Source organism: Syzygium oleosum, unplaced genomic scaffold, assembly GCF_021117445.2.
Source record: "Syzygium oleosum isolate NSW1041296 unplaced genomic scaffold, Sole_v2.1 Sole_v2.13, whole genome shotgun sequence".
Classification (NCBI taxonomy): domain Eukaryota; kingdom Viridiplantae; phylum Streptophyta; class Magnoliopsida; order Myrtales; family Myrtaceae; genus Syzygium; species Syzygium oleosum.
This window is the reverse complement of record NW_026607497.1, coordinates 2,854,727-2,874,581: the sequence shown is the minus strand read 5'-3', so window position 1 is coordinate 2,874,581 and position 19,855 is coordinate 2,854,727. Positions and strand designations below refer to the sequence as shown.

Below are 19,855 nucleotides of genomic sequence, written 5' to 3'. Positions count from 1 at the left end.
CGGCACTAACGTAAATATTTTTTTAATAATATTTAATATTTTTCGAATTTTTTGAATTTTCTTTTATATTGTTTATTCTTTTTACACCTCTTGCCAGCCACAAGCGAGGTCCTTCGTGCCCTCACCAACCACAGGCGAGAGCATCGAGCCCCTCACCTGTGGCCAATGAGGCGTCGCAACCCTTGTCTAGATCTGGCTAGGGCAAAGGCCATGACGAGGCCAATGCCCTCACATGTGGTCGGTGAGAGCTGCGACACCCTCCCCTAGATCTAGGTTGGGGCGCAAAAGCCTTAATCCGTGGCCTGTGGGGGTCACGCAGTGAAAGGTGTAAAAGAAAAGAAAAAAAATTCTAAAAACATTAAAATATTATTAAACTGAATTCCTCCAGAATAGTTAAACAACGCCATCCGCGTTCTTAAGAATGCCTGAACATTGTCAAGCTTCTATTTTCAATAAATGTAATCTCCTAACAAGTAAAACAAGAGCTCGGAGTCCTCTGGTTCCTCTGGTTCATATCGTCCATGATTTGTTAGTTTGAAATATAAATGATCTTTGGAAAGGAAGGGCGCATAAGGGGGTGTCAACGGTTCAGTTCAGATCGAGTATCCACCGAGACATTAGCAAAGTGTGCTTACTACGGCCCAACCCAAGATCCAAACTGAAAACTCGGTTTGATTCGGTTCGGTTTCTGGTCCCCCTATCTTCTCCTTCTTATTTTTTGCTGCTTTGCTTTATTCAATATTTTCTACCAAAACAGACAAAAGAACTCACCTTGCAAGCTTCGAGGCTTGAAACTCCTGAAGCCAAACTGAGCCAAGCAGTAGCACCATCCATTTGAGAGTAAAATGATTTTCTTCCAAATAGACTTATCGTGGCCGGAGAAGCAGCAGCAGAAGAAGAATGCTAGGGCTCACTTGTGCGTCTTCCTTACATCCTTCAATCCTACGGATTCCATCGCCTCCTCTTGCAATCAGCCATCACCATCTCATTCCCATCTTCCTCTTTCAAAGCCCCAATCTCAATCCACGAAAACCCTTCAAGATTCACCGTTTTTGCCAACAATGGTAACAACGTTGACATTCGGAATTAAGAATGGAGAACGTCAAACAGCGAGCGAACCGGTTCAATGGAGGAGTGGGCAGTGGCCGTAGCGAAGAGAGGGTGCTCCCAGAGGGTCGAAGAATCGTCGAGTAGGGTGGAGGAAGGACAAGATGATGCTGTTGTGGAAACGGGAGGAAAAGATGAACTGTAACAATATCCGAACTTTTTTAACTATTACCCGAAACAGAATGAAGCCCGACCCGAAAAGGCCAGATATTTTCGGGTCGGTTTTTTTTATTTTTCGGCAGCCCTCCATAAGATCACTAGATGATATGCTAAAGGTGTAGAAAGAAGAAGCAAGCTAGGCTACCTCTAGACCATATTAACATGGCATCCAACAATGAATCGTCTGCGTAAAATCATAATTAAGATAATCAGTTAATCAACGTGTCACCTCTTATATCATGAGGGTTCACATACATCGGACCCAAATGCACCGAGATCATTTAAGAATTTTTCCAAATCTAGTGGCTGTGAGAGCTTCTTGCATTCCCCAGGTCAAAAATGTTTAGCTCGAAAGTTAATAGAGAGACAAGCCAGTTTTCTAGAAAGCAATAACTACATTCCGCGACCCAAATAGTATCTAAAAATATTTATTCAACATCTCGGGCAATATACACTCATTTGCATCTTAAGGAATAAACCAAATTCCCTAACTTCAGCAGCCAAAAATGGAGCTAGTTGAGAAAAACAATTCTTAACATAGAAAACGATACGATGTTTGTATCACAAATAGGTCGAACAACACAACGCCCCACACAACATTATCTTGAACCTCAAAAGCACACTTAGTTGTTCATCCAAACCTCCCAAAGTTCATACACAACAAAACAAAGGCCAGAAGTGATCAAACAAGTCCTACACCGCTTACACAGCGAGATTCATCTCATTCATTAACTCCTCATCGGTTCAGCTATGCTCTCATAATTAGCTATCGCATCCCATCGGAGAGCCAAAAGAAACAGCTTAGCTGCTTGTGAAATCTAAATTGCAGTCATGCTTGCAACCCCTGTATCATCGCATGAAAACTAAAAGAGGTCATCACAAAGCAATAAATGGTTGGGAAGGGCTACAGTAACCTCTGCTTCTAAGAGAAATAGCAAAACCAAAAGACCAAAGAAGGAACTGCATGTGTGATGTTCAATCCAAAGAAGCATACCAGCACATATGCCGATCAGGCGTCACTCCTGGTTGATGCTAAGCATCTGCGACATTATACATGTTAAAATGTGATGTCAGTCACAAGAATTGTAATACGAGTAGGGGTCATCTGGACACAACAAGTTTCAAAAGAGAATCCCCATTCAACCAACCAGCAAATGAAGCACTTATCATAGGAAATCACACATAATATTCTCGGGATAAATCATGTAACTGCATTTACAGCAAGATAATCAGGTAATTCATTATGTATATCATCTTCAGAGCCCAAGCACCTGCCACTCTACAATTTTTGTGGCAAATACGGTAAAGCCACACCAAAAAACCAAGACAGAAACTGTAGTTTCAGGACAGTGTCATAGCTGGAGATAAAATTTTGCTGCATGGCAACCAACATAGCAAGTCAAGTGTAGCAAACCACCAGTGGACAAAACCACACATTTTATAGAGCCTGCCTTCCTACAGTTCTGCTCAGAAAGGAAGAGTGGCATAAATAAGGAGGAGACCAACATAAACTTTACAACTGCTACTGTATTAGATGAAAATTATAATTTTCCTTGTGATTTCCCTGATGGTATGACTGCAAATGCCACCAAATTACAAGGAAAAGCTAACGATCGCCATGGTCTACAGCAGCTCCTCGATAGAGGAACATACTATAAGTTGGTTAACAGTACGTAAGGTTATATAAATGCATATATAGTACATGGTGTTCCTTGTGACTCTGTAGCTGGAATCACACTGTCATCTAGATTTACCAAAACTGCTCAATCAGGAAAATTAACGACCTGACCTTCACTATTTCTTTAGCAGACATCTCCACTCCTCGAAGAAACTACCACTTCCACCACTGTAACTAAGCCACATGGTAACAGCAGCACACTGCCCGAGTTACCAGCACACTGCCCATTATCTTTGCATGACGTATGCTACTGATTGCAGGGTGCACGGATGGCATATATAGTGATTGACGAGTAGTTACTCTTGCCTGACTAGTGGGCCCCCAGAATAGCTCTAACAGTGAAGTGCTTGAAGCGGACAATGTAAGCACTTCGACCATATAATGACCATACAATCACTGTAAACCCTTAAAGAAGTCCCATAAGGCTAGAGAGCACGCAGCTTATCTAAAACTTCCTGGAAGGTTACATTTGAAAGTCATGTGTCAGGTGTGTAAACAGATAGTTCAGAAGTTTCAAATTAGCTCTTAGGAATTATAAAACATAAATCTACTGGAAACTTATATTGTTTTGCCCCAAGAACAGTAAAACTTAGTGGGTCAAATTCTGCAAGATGTGTTGCTCTTCACATACAATATGAGTATCGGCACACCAAAGACCTTATCTCTAAACAAACACAAATCCCCTGAGGAAAGGGTCCACTAAACAAGAAAAAACAACATGACCTCAGGGAATGCAAAGGTGTAGTTTTAGCAAGAATGAGAAGTCCTAAACCTAAACATTAAACATGATAGCAGGGATGCGAGGGCCTTCTACTACAACGTTTGTCCACCAACACAATCTATAGTGACAATAAGTTCATAACTGTCTGTGCTCAAAACGTTTCTTGGGGATATTTAGAATCTAACTCAGCCACCAATTAAATGAAATGAAACTAACTACAGAGGAAATTTTTCAGTAAAATCAAACAAAGGACTCTTAAGAACTCATCAAATGAACAATCAATGGTAGCTAGTAAGGATAAATTACGAATCCATATGGACTAGAACCACAGAACTACATCCTAAGGTTCAAGTGGTGACTCTCCCATTCTACCTACTATAACAAGTCAAGCTATCTATAAAAAATATTAAAAATTCCATCATGTTAGTGCTATCATTGCCTAGTTATAGACTCGGAGAATACATCAAACTCAAAATGTAAATACTTAAGTGCTCGCTCTGGTCCGGCAAAGAAACATCTTATTACTTCTACCACTATTAGGCTCTGCATCTCGTCTCTACACAAGGGAGAACGGTTTCAAAATCCCAAATACCCCAAATTGCACCATGATAAGTTAAAGAACGGATCAAAACCCCGCTTGCATTGCGCCGAACCTCAATTAATTTTGTACCTTCAAAAAGCTCCCGCGGAGAAATTGTCTGGAAGACGTAGGAAAAAACCTATCTAAAGTATGGGGACGGGAATCAATATCATGCGAGTATTGGCAATCAAAGCCAAAGTTCCTATAGCATGCAGACCTCGGCCTTTTCAAAGCACAACCAGCACCCCAAACAACATAATTTAAGCTTGAGGGAGTTCTGGGACACAACACTATCCATATAGTAGCAAATTATTCGCGCTAAATAGCATGATCAACAAGTGCATACCTCATCACTAGGCTTTCTGACTTAACTTCAAACCAGGAAGCAAGAAAATTAGCTTATAACAGTGCGAGGTCATATATCACAGAGAAGCAACATCAAATGAGATTGGATACAACAAGCAGTCGACAGCAACACCCAAGGTGCTAGCTGCAATTCTCAAGCTACACATAAAGCACGAACACATCCTCACGCCTGTCGTGATTCATCTCAACCGGAAATATCAGCATCATCATCATCACCATCGATTAACACAAGAATGGGGAATTTCTTTTTTTTAACCTTTCTGCTTCTGCTCGTCTCTGGCCACGCTCACGGCCACCTCATCCTCCTCCTCGGCGACCTCGTTCACCGCGACGATGGGTTCGCCGCCATTTCCACCATCTTTCTCATCGGGGTATCTGACAACCACAACAGGGCAAACGCAGTGATGCACGCAGTAATCGCTCACGCTCCCGAGCTTCCCGTCGCTCCCTCGCCTCGCGGCGCCGAACCCCCGGCTGCCCATGATCACGGCGCTCAAGCCCAGCCTCTCCACCTCCAAGCACAGCCTCTCCTTCATGTCGTGGTCCTTGACTATGTGGATCTTGTACGGTATCTGGGCGTCCTTCAACGGCCTCGCGAGATCGGCGACCTTGGCGCTCGTGAAGGCGTCGAAGTCGTCCTGGGACTTCTGGACCTCCTCCGGCCGGTTCTGGTGGTTGGGGCTAGGGTTAGGGTTTAGGGGGTGCTCGGGGGAAGGGGCGGCGGTGGGGAGGTGGGGGAGGGGGCCCCAGTCGGCGCCGAAGAGGACGGAGGTGGGGCTGACGTGGAGGAGGATGACGGCGTCGCCGGGGCGGAGGTAGTGGTCGACGGCCCAGCGGACGGCGAAGGCGCTCTCGTCGGAGAGGTCGACGGCGACGCCGATCCTGCGGTTGGCGCCGGCGGTGGGGGTGGCGGAGGAGTGGTGGTGGCGGGGGGAGGAGGGGTGGTGGATCTTGATGGTGGGGAGCTGGGGGTGATCGGAGTCCTGGTGGTGGTGGTGGTGGTGGTGGTGGTGGTGGTGCGGCGGGGGCGGCGGCTGCTGCATTGTCGGAGTGGGGCGGCGGCGGCGAAAGGCGGAAGCTTTGGTGGAGAGAGAGAGAGTTTCTTTGATTTTGATTGAGCGACGGAGTCTTTGCCCTTTCGATTACTTCTTTCTTTTATTAACGAAACAGAGAGAGAGAGAGAGTGTGTGCGCAACGGGAGAATATGCTTTGACGATTTGTCTGGGCAACGGCAGCTACGGCAGCAGGAGGAGGCAGCCAGCCCAAGCCCAAACGATTTCTTGTGGGTCAAGGCAAGATCTTTGCCACCCATGGTGGGGGTTTTTGTTTTTTTGCAGGGGTGCGCCGGTGACGCGTGAAGAAATAAATCAATCGTTTTAATCTTGACTAGGATGGGATGCACGTCGTTTGAATCTTTTGATTGATCGGTCGCATCGTTTGTTATGGTACTTGCAATTGTCTTTGGCTATATAAAAGAGAGAGAGAGGGGGGGGAGTTGTAAGCCTCAGTTTTGTTTGTCCCTTATGTTTTCTTCGAGTGTTGTTTCTCGAATTCTCGGCGATTTATCTTGTGGAATCCATTTGCTCCGTCTAATGTAGGGGCTGAAGTCCATTTAATTGTTATTAGTTCTTTATGTGAAGATAAGTTTTATTGGTCCAATTGGCACGGACAAGTTCCATGTCGGAACTCTCTATTAGGGGTAAGCACCAGTCCCAAATTGAATCGCGAATCAGATCGAATTGGTTGATTCTAGGTGGTTTCTTTGGGAATTGGTCCGGTTCCCGATTTTAGGAGCGGGACCGAAACGGACATGTATATATTTTATTCGGCAAACCCTCAATTAAACTCAAATTTTACCTTGTAGAAATAATTGCCTTATTCTCCTATAGAATCATTTTTGGACTTTCATTGTAAAAAAAGTTATTTCCATGTAGGGATTAGAAGAAACCAAACAAAAAAAAAAACTGCTGACTCTAGGGCTAGGTGGGTTGGTTCCCGATTCTACAAATCGAAAAATCGATCCTACCCGATCCACTTCTAAGTTTCAAGGTGGTAACCGAACCACCCCGGAACTAATCATCCTTACCTTCTACTCTCATCCGTATCTCCTTACGGTTTCTCCATTAATATAAGTCATTTCGAATTACTAACTTATATATATATATATAGTTGCAAAAAGAGCACAACAAGGTGGACGTGCCGGAGTGGTTATCGGGCATGACTAGAAATCATGTGGGCTTTGCCCGCGCAGGTTCGAATCCTGCCGTTCACGTTTTTTTTTGCCAAATATTTTGGCCTTCATTTCATTTTTTCGCTAGACAAGTCACGTAAATCTTCCTTTTTTTTTTGGTCAAATCTATTCATGACCAATAAATATACAACTGGGACTATGTAAAGAACGCTTCCTTTACTACCAAATATTTTGGCCTTCATTTTTTCGCTAGACAAGTCACATAAATCTTCCTTTTTTTTTTGTCAAATCTATTCATGACCAATAAATATACAACTGAGACTATGTAAAGAACGCTTCCTTTACTAATCTTCCAAGAACGTGTGGTTCGACGTATATACCCAACCCTTAAAGCAAAAAGAAAGAAAAGCTGCCGCATCAGTAAGCTCTGTAAGGCAGCGATCACTGAGCATGCAGCACCCAATGAGGAGTAGGAGGGAGCTGCTCCGAGAGAGAGAGAAGAAGGGCCAAACAAGGCCCCTCTGGCTCACAGTACACGGACACTCTCAGTGTCGATCACCTGCATATTTATGTTTCTGCTCATCACAGATGTGTACTGTCTCTCTGCGTTGTGTCGTGTGTGTGTGTGTGTGTGTGATGCCTCTTCTGCGTACACATCTCCCTGCGCTCTCTCTGTCTCTCTCTCTCTGCCGCACTCACTGATCGTTATCTACGCAGCAGCGTTCGCTATAAAAGAGAGGGAGAGAGAGAGAGAGGATCGTCTTGTAGACATTATTCATTCAATGTATATGTGTTACGGGTGGTGTTTGTACGCTTGATCTATCTCAGCTTATGTGCGAGAGAGCCTGTCCTTCCTCCACTTCATTAATTATTCCCCTCGCGTTCTTTTGCCCGGACACCCATAAACAGCAAAGCCAAGATGCTGTTTTCTTTGTTTCAGCGCATAGAATATGTAGACATACTCCAGAACTGCAATCCTCGCAATTCTCTCTCTCTCTCTCTCTCTCTCTCTCTCTCTCTCTCTTTCCTCCTGCAACGGCAGCAGGCAGAGAGAGAGAGAGATGTTAGGGTTCTTTTTTAAACAGAAGTTCTCTATTCTGAGATCCATCATTTGTGTAAAAGAAGACGCGTGTTCAATAGTATTATGTGTATCATCTGTCAATAGCATAGCTCAAGATTGTTGTTGATAGTGTAGCTAGAGTCACCTCGACAAATTGAGTTCATAATCAAAAGCAACCGATTCGGTTTTCTACATTGTTCAGTAAACGTAACACAAACTAAGTGTTTCGGCATTTTTCGGGAACGGGTACCTCTCACATATCACGGGAACCTTATCCATGACATTCGGCGTACATTTTCTGTGTTGGAGAGGATCGATTGTTCTCTAGGAATACACAATATATAGTTGTGTTACTAAATCCCTAATGCATATTTCAATCATTTCAAGCACCAGCGGATTTTGAATGTGCTTCCTTAATTTACATTTCTACTTTTTTCATAAGTGTTGCGTTGAGTGAGCGATCGATCACTCCAAACCTACTGAAAAGCAAGTAAGTCATCCAAACGAGTATGAATGAAGATGTGCACATAATTTGAGCTGACATTGGAGCTTGTGATTAACTCCACTTCAATGGCTTAAAAGATAACCATTTATATAACAAGTTTCATCATGATTTTAGAAAATTGAGTAATTTCACTTTGCCTTTAATCTAAAGTGTATTATTGAGTTAGCGTTTTATTATATTATACGATGTTTTAACCGTAACTATGACTTTTTATATATTATAACTTTATTATTAGTCTGAAATTTTCAACGTATATCACACAGATCGACATAGAAAATTCTTCAAATTATGTAATTTATCATTATGTATACATATACTTGGAAAATATCTTGCTTCATTCAAGTCAAAACCAAGTTGAAATCTAAAAAAAAAACCCAATTTTGGATACCGACACGACGAAGTGATGAATTCGATGCCTCATGCTTGTTTTTTTCTTATCAAAGGCGACGAAGAATTCATTTCGTCGAGTTTGCTTAGACCAAAGGCAACAAACAACATTTTTCGTCGCCTTTGCTTAGATCAAAGGCGACGAAACGTCCCGATTGCTCGAAGCAACAACGACAAAATTTTACGTTCGTAGCATTTAATCACGACGACATTCGCAATGACAATCTACTTTGGTCATTGTAGAGATAACCTATGGCGACAAATCACGAGTTTTATCGCCAAAGCACGGATCTGTTCTATGTTCTATCCTAACGCAACAAAGCTTAAGCTTCATTGTGCTTGGACTAAGCAATGGTGACGAAATATTAGTTTCGTCGTGTTTGGTAAGTTCCTAGTCTTATCAAAGGCAACATGCTGTAAGATTTTGTTGTTGTTTCTCAATGCAATGAGGACGAAAATTTGATTTCGTCGCCTTTGCTCAATCCAAGCATGATGAAATCGATCTTTTTCATTGCCCGAGGTAGTTTCTAATCTGATTTGACGCAACAAAACTGATATTCCATCACTATAAGGTGGAGTAATGGCAAAGAAATTTACGTGTCGGTGCAATTGGTGTCTCTCGAGAACGACAAAATCCATGCTTCGTCGCTATTGCTTGGCCGAAGGCCAAGAAGTTTGTTTTCGTCGCTCACTATTGCCTGGCCTAAGGCAAATTGTTTCCGTCGCAGTATCTCCATATCTGTGAGTACACAAAAGACCCTAAGATTATGTTTAGTGACATTTGGAATTTTAAACAATCTCATTTCTCCAAAGTTATCCAATGTGTTGATAAGGATCCTCCCTATACGTTTGGATATGTCAAAGCTTAGGAACCTTTTCCATAATTCTCTTCTGCAAAAAGAGAAAAGAAGTACTTGTCACCCAATTGGGTCATGAACGTCAGGCCAAGTCTTTTGATATATGCCTTGTTAATAGCAATATGACAGCAACAAGTAGGAATTGAATAGGACTAGACAGCACTCTAATCGAACAGGGATATAGGGCAACAGCAAGCAGTGGAGTTGCAGGAAGTACATGGACATGTTTAGGTGTATCATAGGGCAATACCGACGCCATTAAACATTCAAATGTGAAAAATGAATGATGCAATCTCCCACAGAGAGAGAGAGAGAGAGAGGTCAGAGCAAGCAATGATCAGTGATTGTGCTGCACTATTTTGGTGAGGGAGATGTTAGTTCAACAGCAAGATGGAAAACCAAAAGGCTGACCTGTGTTCTGGGTCACATGCAGCTACACACAATTGTGTAAAGTGAGACACAACAGAAACTATACACAGAGAGAGAGAGAGAGAGAGAGAGAGAGAGAGAGAGAGAGAGAGAGAGAGAGAATGGGGGCAGATTCTCTTTCTTGTTCTTGTTTTTTCGTTCATGGGGTTTGCTTAGCAAGAAAGCTTGAGTGATAAATCGATGGAATTGGAAGCTTCACCGCCATCTTCGGAAGCATCAGTATCAGCAGCGGCTTCTTCTTGTGCAGGAAAGTTCAGACCCTCGGTCCAAGTGCTCCTCCCACTTTTTCCAGGAAAAAACTCGTATTCCATGGACACCCCACCGCCGGATATGTTCACCCTCCTCCTTATTGCCGTCACCTCCACGTTCTGCAACAAACCCCCCAGGAAGAACAAGAAAAGAGCAATCAATCTCTCTCAACACTACACAAGACAGGAGAGAACGATGGTTGACTTTGATTTACCTGATCATCATCATCATCGAGATTGTGAGCGGTGTAAATGGGAGTCCTAGCCGCTGCTTTTGATTGCGGAATCTCCAGATTCAGTCCGAGAAAATCGCAGTTACCGACCCGCATTTTCTCTGGGTAATTTTCCCTGGCTCTGTTAACGAACAACCCAGCATTTTGAGAATCCATGCGCTTTTTCTGCAGGCCAAAAAAGAAGTGGTCTGTGAAATCGTCGCCCAATAGAAAACAGACAAGAAAAGAATAAACAAAACGAAAAGCGCTGCAGTATCTCCTAGCCTTGAAGCCTAGCCCTTTTGGCAGGAACGCGTATAAAAAGAGAACACCTTTCAGTAGTCTTTTACGTTTCATCATTTAAGATGGGACAAAAGGGTCCATCGCCTCCAGAAAAACAAAATACTAAGACTCGTTAACAAGACAAGAGGGCTCATCATCGCTCACTCATCAGCTAATGTAACAGTAACTAGTAATCTCATGTTCTCTCTACTCGTCCTAAATGGAAACCCCCTAAAACCATCATATCAGTTCTCCACAAGAATACTCTTAACAGGAAGTAGACGAAGAAGAAGATTGAAATGCTTTGGTTGCCGTATAAAATGGACAAAGAGAACGAGGACCTTAGTTTGGAATTAGAAAATGGGGATCACACCTTGAGACAGACGTCGCAGCGGTCAGACATGCACTGCTGAGCATTTGGAATTGAAGAGAGCTCTCTCGAGGTCTCCACCGCCTTACTACTCCCGCCTCGGCCCGCCGGAGCCCCGGCTCCGAACGCATCGAACATGACCTGGCCCGGAGCCGATGCCGGCGCCAACCTCCCGTGATCACCCCCGCCATCGTCTTTCCTCTGGACCAGAAACCCCCTCCCCATGCCCAGCCCCAGCCCCAGCCCCGTGCTGACCGGGGACGGCGGTCGGGTAGGCGGTGCGCAGTACTGCTGCACGGGGACGCCGCCGGCCGCGTCGAGAGGGCCCGGGAACGAGAACCCGGGGCGTTGGGGATTGCCGTGGAGAAGGAAGTAGGGAGGGTAGGGTTGAGGGGGGACTTCGGGCATCTTGGTCCAGCGCTCCTGGTCCTGGAGCCGCAGGCGCTCCAGCTGCGCCACCCCCATGCCCCTCTGCGGCTGCTTCTTGGGCGGGTGCTGCTTGGCCATCTTTCTCGGCCTCGGCTTGGATGGCTGCTCTTGCCTGTTCTGATCAGCCCCTGGAGTGACGATGCTGTTGGTAGTCCTTTCGAGCCTTGTGGGCTCGGTTGCGGCCATGAGGAGCGGATGAGTTGCGGCAGAAGTAGCCATGGGAGAGGCTGCAAAACCTTGGAGAGAGAGCGAGTTCTTTGAGGGAAATAAGATCTCAAGAGGGGAGAGCTAGATTTCAGACATGGAGGGTTTTTGTGGTGGGCCTGATTTAAAGAACAGGTTGAGAGAGAAAGAGAGAGAAGGACATTAGGGGCAACATGTGGATTATGCCATGAACATGTTCAGATTTTGCATGTCTTAATCGTGAGTAAGGTGTAATATGCGTCCAACCCCAACCCCTATCCTATGTTCATGCCATTTAAGCTTTTTCCACATTATGGTAAAATCTGTGTACTTTGCATTTTGTTTGTTTGTGGTCCAATACTCCAATCCAATGTGGGTGTTTTTTGTTTGTTTGGAAACAAAAAAAAAATAAGGAGGGAACTCCATGTAAGAGAAACTCGTCTGGTTTTGGCAAATGATTTGTGTTGGGGATAAGATGCTGATTCAAGAGATTAATGGATAAACTTCATCTTCTCATTACCATATAACAATCATTGTATATATCTCTAGCATTGGGGTAATTTTCATTTCCTAGTTATGCTGTGTAATGACCTTCCCATTGTTGTGCGTATTATGTATGTACATGCGCCTGCATGCTAGGTCGATATATGGAAATGCCTATTGGGATTATCTTTTCATATATTATAATGCTCGTTCCTTTTTCGAAACATAGTTTGCTCGTGTAATTAGTAGAAAAAACAACAACAAAAAAAATCCTATTATGTCTTGATTTGGACTACCCAATTGGCCTTGGGGAAAGCCTAAGGTGAAGAAACCATCACTTGTGACTTGTTATCATCAGTGTCAGCTCTTTCATTCTTCAAGAAATAAGCCGTCGAAAGGGTGGTTTTGTGTAAGTTAATGTAAAAGTTATATTTATAAAGCGTGTAAATACTCAAAGTTTACATGTAGTAAATAAGTAAGGGTGTGTACATCTAATCAGTAGGTGGTCCCTAAGAGATTTCATGTGCCTGTGAGATTTCTAATATGAGACCTACGAGCCTATAAGTTGACATCGAGTATTCTCCATACAAGGAAAATTTCTCAAAATTTCACAAAAAAAATCAATTTCATAACAGGCCTACGAATCCCTTAGTCTCCACAGCTCGGCTTTTACGTTTCAGTGAAATCCTTTGTATGGATCCAATCGACCAAAGACCAAATTAATCATTCAACTTTTCTCAACATTAATTTGAAAAACTCGCAATAAATTTCTTCTATTCACTACCCATCACGAACAACTCGGTCTCGATCTTGATTTAGTTACAAGTTATTATAGGAAGTAGAAACTAGCCGCCCTTCTTCTCTCTGAAATTACTCTCTTAAGCATACATTGTGTTACTCAATTCTTATCCCTCTCGACCGTCCATCCGTCCATCTCATCCGTGATTTTTTCCATACCCATAAGTGTACTCTTCCATTAGTTACCTACGGCTCCAATTTTTTTCAGTCTGATAAGCACGCATATTAAAAAGAAAACCATAATAATCGAGTCGAAACATTTGAATATACTTGGATTAATAAATAAATAAATAAGAGGGTACGTGAGATTAATATGTTAAGAGTTTGATTTATGAATTTGTCATGGGTTTGACTCAAATGACCCTACTCATGGAGCCTATGGAGGGGGGAATAGACTGAGAGAGAGGGGCGCATTATTCCTTTGGAAGTTGCTATAACAAGAAAGTGGGCGCGCCACAGCCGCCCAGCTAGGCCTTGGCAAATTTCAGCATGTAATCATTTCCTTTCCTCCAATAACAAATGGCCCTTTTGGACACTTAAGTATCAAATAAATTCAAACAAAATAAATTATACACATTTATATAAATATATATATATATATGCACAATGCAGTTAAGATCCTCTGATCCAAAGATCCTGTAAATTTATAAAAATATTTATACCAATATAATATTTGGACAGTGACCGGGCAATCATTTAGAGTAAGATTTGTTCATGAATGTGTGAATCTTGCCTATGAATAGCACCGTAATGATGCCTCCACATGCCCTTTGATTTATTAACCATAATTAATGCCAATTTTATAATGCTTAGTGTTTATTAATTGCTTCGCGTTTAATCATTGTTGGTCTTAGGAGTTAGAATTCGTTTTTGCAGCTCATTTGTTACGTGCATTATATGGTCAGTGAGCATGAAGATCTTTGTTAAGAGATTTAATAGTCGAGTTATCTATTTTCAGAAGCACGCTTGCTTCCGAGTTTCAACTGCATCTTGCTGAGATCCACAAAATCAATGGAAAGTATTCCCGAAAAATTGACGATAATTTTGCCTATGTTCAATGGAAAGTATTCCCGAAAAATTGACGATAATTTTGCCTATGTGCAAGAGTTTGAGCAAAGAGTCTAGAGTTTACCACAAAGTCATGTTGAGGGTCCACTTCTCCAACGAATGTTGCTTTAAAATGACATACAAAGAATGCCATATGGACGCGTATTTTTTTTCCGAATTACCATTTCCGTGCACATAAGTACAAGTGTCGAATTTAGAATGGAAAACTTGTTGTATTAGGGTTAGGCCCGGGGACCATCGTCTTACTTATTAATCTTGGAAAAAAAAATTTAGAGGCCCTTGTTATGAAATTGAAACCGCGTGACCAGCATGGGTCGCATTTGCAAATTTTGGCATAGAGCTGTGGCAAGGAATGAGATCTTTGAATGCCCAAAGTCCATACATGCCAATAGTAGTCCAGATTCTCTCAGATTTTGGCACAGAAGATTGAACTAATTTGCTTGATTTTATGTAAGCATCTAGTTTATAATCGTGCTGGACATCTGGTTTCTCCGCGCGAGTCAACGATGACCGCCTAGACATGATTTTCTCTTTATTTGGCACGTCATATACATTAATGATGTTATGTCATATATATACACACACAGAAAAGATGTGCGCACCCATAACAATGGCCCGTAGTAACTTGGGGCATAGTAATTACTTGGGGGCTGTAGAGGAATTTGGGGCTACCGCGAGGTAGGAACTACCTTTCGTATCGAACTGGGACGAATTTGTGTAGAGCTGTCCTTAGCAGCTCCAATTTCTCATCCGAGGTTGAAAGTTCGTGTCACATTTGTGACAATGGGAAAAGATTGCGTAACTTCGTGTTTGATTGTGGGAACGATGGTGGACCGTCGTGTATTGTTCTTTGCTAATTGGCCCGGGAAAAAAACCGTGGGGGCGACACGTGGAGGGGCCGTTTCGTGGTGGTTGTTGCCAGGGTTGGGCAGACACGGTGGATTCGTCGGGGTCTGCGGCGGAGATTGTGCACACCCCCCTTGTCCGGTCTGGAATCATTGGGATCTGTGCTGTGTATCAAAGCTTGTTTTCTATGTCTGAAGGCAAAAGCTTAAATACAACATAGATCCCCCAGGACGAGGAGGGGGAGGTTCGACGATGTGATGTGTTCCCCCTAGGGCTAGGACCACCCCCAACATTAGCTACTCCATCCCCATCAAACGAAGATGCATGTTGCATGTTTACCAACACCGCCGGTTGGTTTGGATTTAGCCAGAGACATTGGTTAGCTGGTGGCCCTAGGTAAATAGAAAGAAACATTGGCGATGAACCTTTGAGTTTTGCGGACCGATTTCTTGTCTCCCTCTCTCCTTGTGACTAGAGTTTGCTTGGTGATCTCTACCGAGAAAATCTTGTCAAATCGTCTTGTCTCGACTTTTCAATCGATTGAAACCTCACGAATTGGATGTCGCGTACCTTTTATCATAAACTCGGTTCGAGGGTATTCATGCCACAAGCGAGTTGGTTGGCGAATGCTTGCTTTTCAATGATGCAAGGAGATGCCTAGATCTTGCCCGTTTTCTCGTTAGGACATCAAATGAATCTTCTAAAGAAGTCTTTGTAAGTAAATTTGGGGGGATCTTACTATTAGGGAAATGCTCTGAAGCACTTTTCATGCATTCTAAACACCAAATTGACGAGAACCCACTTCCCTAAAACATCTAAAAGTGAAAAGGAAAAGGAAAAGAAATTCAGGGTCGTCAATGAAAATCGGAAACAGATGAATTCAATCCCTTGGCATTTTCTTCCGAGAGATTGCTGCTACGAGGGCGAGGCTTAAGTGGGGTGGGAGCAACTGATAGTCGTGGCTTTACGCGACCTGCGAAAGTGAATTGCCGTTTCGGGATAAAGAAGGCAAAACTAGACTCGGCTTCTACATTTCTGCAACCAATTTGGCTCGCCCACCTGGACCACCGAAAGACATCATTTCTCCTTACCTGAATCTCCCCCCAACTGAGATTCGCACCCCCCCCCAACTCCTCTTCCTCTGCCACAACCCTTCGTTTCCACCGCCACCTTGTGGACCAGATCTGCCCCTCTTCGGGACGCGGATGGAGGGCGAACTGGGTATTTTTCGTGGGGCTCGCAGCAAGATTTTATTAGGAGGGGGACAGCATCGACAGCACGCAGTTCAAGAAAAAGGGCAGGAGGAAGGTGAAAAAAAAACACGAGGGAGTTGCGATCTGGACCGTCCAAGAGAGGACGGATCTGTGCGAGATATATTCGGTGGGGGAATGGCGTTTTCGGAGCGGGGATGGTGGTGCTGGTGCAATTGATTGATGCATGTAAATAGCGTCGCCATCATCTGTTAGTTGTGTTGGTAGTAGTACTGCAAAGCGGTACAAGAGACGCAGAGGGACTTCGCAGACATGGAAAAAGCAACGTTTGTCTGTGAAGTGTCTGGTTCTCTTTAGGCCCCCTCTCCTACATATAATAAGAACCGAGCAGCTCTCCCTCTCCCCTATCCACTCGATGCTGCTTCAGACATGGAGAAAAATGATCAAAGCTTTCGAGTCTAGGGATTAGTAGGAGGCCCGCTATTATCTTTTTTTCTCTTTCGGGGATGACTCGTTTTATGTGAAGATGGTCTACGCTCGTTCGCCATAGTCTATTTTATAGATAGCGGGCATCATCCCCACTATTAAAACGGGTATCACAAATGAACCTAAAAATGGATTGCCATAAGAGTTTGAGCCCGCATTCTGCATTTTCCCTCGGACTATAAGTGTTTAATGGATCGAGTAAGTTAGTGCTTCTTTGAAGTATCATGATCACACTCCGAAATCTTATGCGATTGGTTGTGAGTAGATGATGAATTTGAAATAGATGCCGTCGCGAGACCAATTAACTCTCTCGGTCATCTGTTCTCTCGAAAGTTCACTTTTATAGCATCAGAAAGAATCACGACTATATTGTGTAAGGCATGTACAGGTGTTAAATTAGATTTGCTATTCCTTAGGGGTCAAATATTATTTTGACAACGTTGTGCATATTCTCATTTCTTGGGTAACCAAAAGATGGAGCTACAATCTTCGAGCCCCATCAACCTTTTTGCATGACCATGGCCCAAGCCCAGAAACTCAATGCATTTCCATCGGCTTCGAGCCTTATTGAAACCTACCAAAATTGATCGTTTTTATCGGGAAAAATTATAGGGACAAGGACACAAATGATCCGTGAGCTTTGACTTAGGGTGCGCATGACAATCATTCTGTGCCCGGGAATTATTTCTGAACAGAAATGATTTTTTTTTATTCTGTTCCCGGAAATAATTTCTGTGCATTTGAAGGCGTTTGGTAAACTGTCCAAAATTTCTATTCCTGGAATAGAAAAGAACATAAATACGTTTGGTAACTACACACAAATTTCTTTTTATTAATAATATTTTAATAATATTTTGAATTGTTTAATTTTTTTTTCTTTTTACCCAGGCCATGGCCGGTCGCCGGCGACCGGCGGCCGGCGATCGGCCACAGCCCAGGGCCGACGAGGGCGTCACGGCCCTCGCCGGCCGCCGGTGGAGGCGAGGTCCCCCGCGCGGCGAGGGCGAGGGTCGGACCCTCGCCGCACCGGGCGAGGCGGCTTGCCGTCGGTCATGGCGAGGTCGGCCTCGCCCGGATCGGGCGAGGCCGAGCCTCACCGTCGCGACCCACGGCGAAGCCGACCTTGCCGTGGGTTGCGACGGCGAGGCTCGGCCTCGCCCGGATCCGGCGAGGCCGAGCCTTGCCGCCGCGACCCACGGCAAGGTCGGCCGCCGTGGGTCGCGACGGTGAGGCTCGGCCTCGCTAGATCTGGGCGAGGTCGTCGCGACCCACGGCGAGGCTCGGCCTCGCCAGATCTGGGCGAGGCCGACCTCGCCATGACCGACGGCGAGCCGCCTCGCCCAGGCGGCGAGGGTCCAGCCCTCGCCCTCGCCGGCAAGGGGGACCCTCGCCTCCGCCGGCGGCCGGCAAGGGCTGTGACGCCCTTGCCGGCCACAACCCAAGAAGAGCAACACAAAAAAAAGAAAAGAAAAAGAAGAAAAAAAACTGATTCTCAAAATTGTGCCGAGAAACAAGAAACAACTTTGTTTTACTTCTTATTTCTCTTCCAAAACTGTTTCTCGGCACAAATATTTGCAAAAATGTGCCCGGGAACAAAAAGTTTACTAAACGCATTTCTGTTCCCAAACTATTTCTGGGAACAAAAGAACAGAAATTTTCACTGTTTGGCACGTTACCAAACGGGCCCTTAATGTATAATTGATTCCTGAACTTTTAATTTATTTAATTTGGTCTCTGGACTTTTAGTACATGTTCAACTTAATTCATAAACTTTATAAAAATATTTAATAACACAAAGTTCAGGGACCATATGTATCATTTTCCCAAAATTATACTTCTCGTCCCTATACTTTCAGGCTATTTTTTTAATCAAATCTTTGTGGACGCCATCATGAAAATAGTTTATGGACGTAAAAAAAAAAAGAACGACGTCGGAGCATGCTATAAAGACAACATGTTTAATGTAGTTGCAACAGACAAAAAAAAAACATTTCAAGGCTCCACACTCCGAAGATCATATCTGCTGGATTTCACCGGATTGAATTTCAAAGGAACTTAATTATAAAATTTGCAAAAGTAAAATAACTCGATTAGACAAATCAGAAAAAATAAGAAATTGATCAGAGAAAACCTAAAAGCAGAGGGATGATAAATAGAATTTATCCTAGAAATGCACTGCTTTTGAGTACTGCACTCGTAAAATTTACTTGACTTTAGGAAAAATTTATCAAGAAAAAGTCATAAATCTATTGTACGAATACCAATTCAGTTTTAAACCTTTCAATATGGCCACTTTAGTCCTAAATCTTTTAATGTAACCAATTCAGTCCGAAATATTTTGACAATTCGCCAATCGTTTTTTGTTGCAAATCGCTGACGTGGATATCAGTCATCCTATGTGGCACGGTCGACACTGGCTTGGACAACGTTTACAATATTTTATAAAGTCCGAATTATAATTATTTTTTTAATTTTTAATTTTTTTTCCACCGAGGCCGGGTCGCCAGTGCCTCGCCAGACACTCAGCAAGGGCCTGTGTTGCAAAAATTGTCCACATTAGCGCCGGCTGTGCCACATAGGACGTCCGGCGTCCCGGGTGTCCAGCCAAAATTGACTGGAAGGACTACATTGGCAAAAAAATTTAAGGCTAAATTGGTCAAATTGAAAGATATAGACTGAATTGACATCCGTACAGTAGGTTTATAACTTTTTCTAACAATTATCCCAATAGTAAATGTATAGATAAAATAATCCCAAGTGCGCATTTCAGATTGTAATCGCAATTTTCTTGGTCATGAATTTCATTTTCGAAAAAGCAGCACCGGCGAGCAAGATAGTTTTTTTCTGTTTCTTCGAAAAAGAGTGGGAGTAGCAAATGAAAGGGACGTTCTAAATTTCGATGTGCCACGTTCTCCAGGTCCCATCTTTCATTGTACTTTTCTTTCGCACTGAATAAAAAAGTCAAGTAAAAAATTGCCAGGACAAGTTGATTTCCCACATGATCCGAGGCATTAGTTTGACGATGAAATCCAATCAAACCAGTGCTTGGATCAATAAGTTACAAAATTATGATCAAAAGGGGTTTACCCAGATGAATCCTGAAGAAGAAGACCACTTCAGAGCAGAACAGAACTCACGCAGGAAGAACGTGAAGCAGAAAAAAGTGCAAAGAGGGGAAATCAATGCACTTCAGTAAACC

At 43.5% G+C, this 19,855-nt stretch overlaps 2 protein-coding genes and 1 non-coding gene across 6 annotated transcripts; 1 reads left to right on the top strand and 2 right to left on the bottom strand.

Moving 5' to 3' along the window:
* Positions 1-1,782: 1,782 nt before the first annotated feature.
* LOC115687636 (universal stress protein PHOS32-like) lies at positions 1,783-5,669 on the bottom strand. 3 transcript variants are annotated; one of them, XM_056317271.1, is made up of 3 exons: positions 4,868-5,669; positions 2,261-2,306; positions 1,783-2,129 (listed from the first exon to the last, which is right to left on the bottom strand). In XM_056317271.1, the coding sequence occupies exons 1-2, from the start codon at positions 5,652-5,654 to the stop codon at positions 2,299-2,301; spliced, it is 795 nt and encodes a 264-aa protein (XP_056173246.1). In that variant the 5' UTR covers positions 5,655-5,669; the 3' UTR covers positions 1,783-2,129; positions 2,261-2,298. The 3 variants fall into 3 exon arrangements, with proteins under 3 accessions (XP_056173246.1, XP_030469128.2, XP_056173245.1); XM_030613268.2 differs by having other exon boundaries at positions 1,783-2,110; XM_056317270.1 differs by having other exon boundaries at positions 1,783-2,306.
* A 1,132-nt stretch (positions 5,670-6,801) lies between these two features.
* On the top strand, positions 6,802-6,883 carry TRNAS-AGA (transfer RNA serine (anticodon AGA)). Its single transcript has one exon. It is a non-coding gene; the product is annotated as a tRNA-Ser (tRNA).
* Positions 6,884-9,357: 2,474 nt separating this feature from the next.
* LOC130139736 (uncharacterized) lies at positions 9,358-11,870 on the bottom strand. 2 transcript variants are annotated; one of them, XM_056317361.1, is made up of 4 exons: positions 11,156-11,870; positions 10,504-10,686; positions 10,240-10,408; positions 9,358-9,645 (listed from the first exon to the last, which is right to left on the bottom strand). In XM_056317361.1, the coding sequence occupies exons 1-4, from the start codon at positions 11,798-11,800 to the stop codon at positions 9,620-9,622; spliced, it is 1,023 nt and encodes a 340-aa protein (XP_056173336.1). In that variant the 5' UTR covers positions 11,801-11,870; the 3' UTR covers positions 9,358-9,619. The 2 variants fall into 2 exon arrangements, with proteins under 2 accessions (XP_056173336.1, XP_056173335.1); XM_056317360.1 differs by lacking the exon at positions 9,358-9,645 and having other exon boundaries at positions 10,129-10,408.
* Between the last annotated feature and the right edge of the window lie 7,985 nt (positions 11,871-19,855).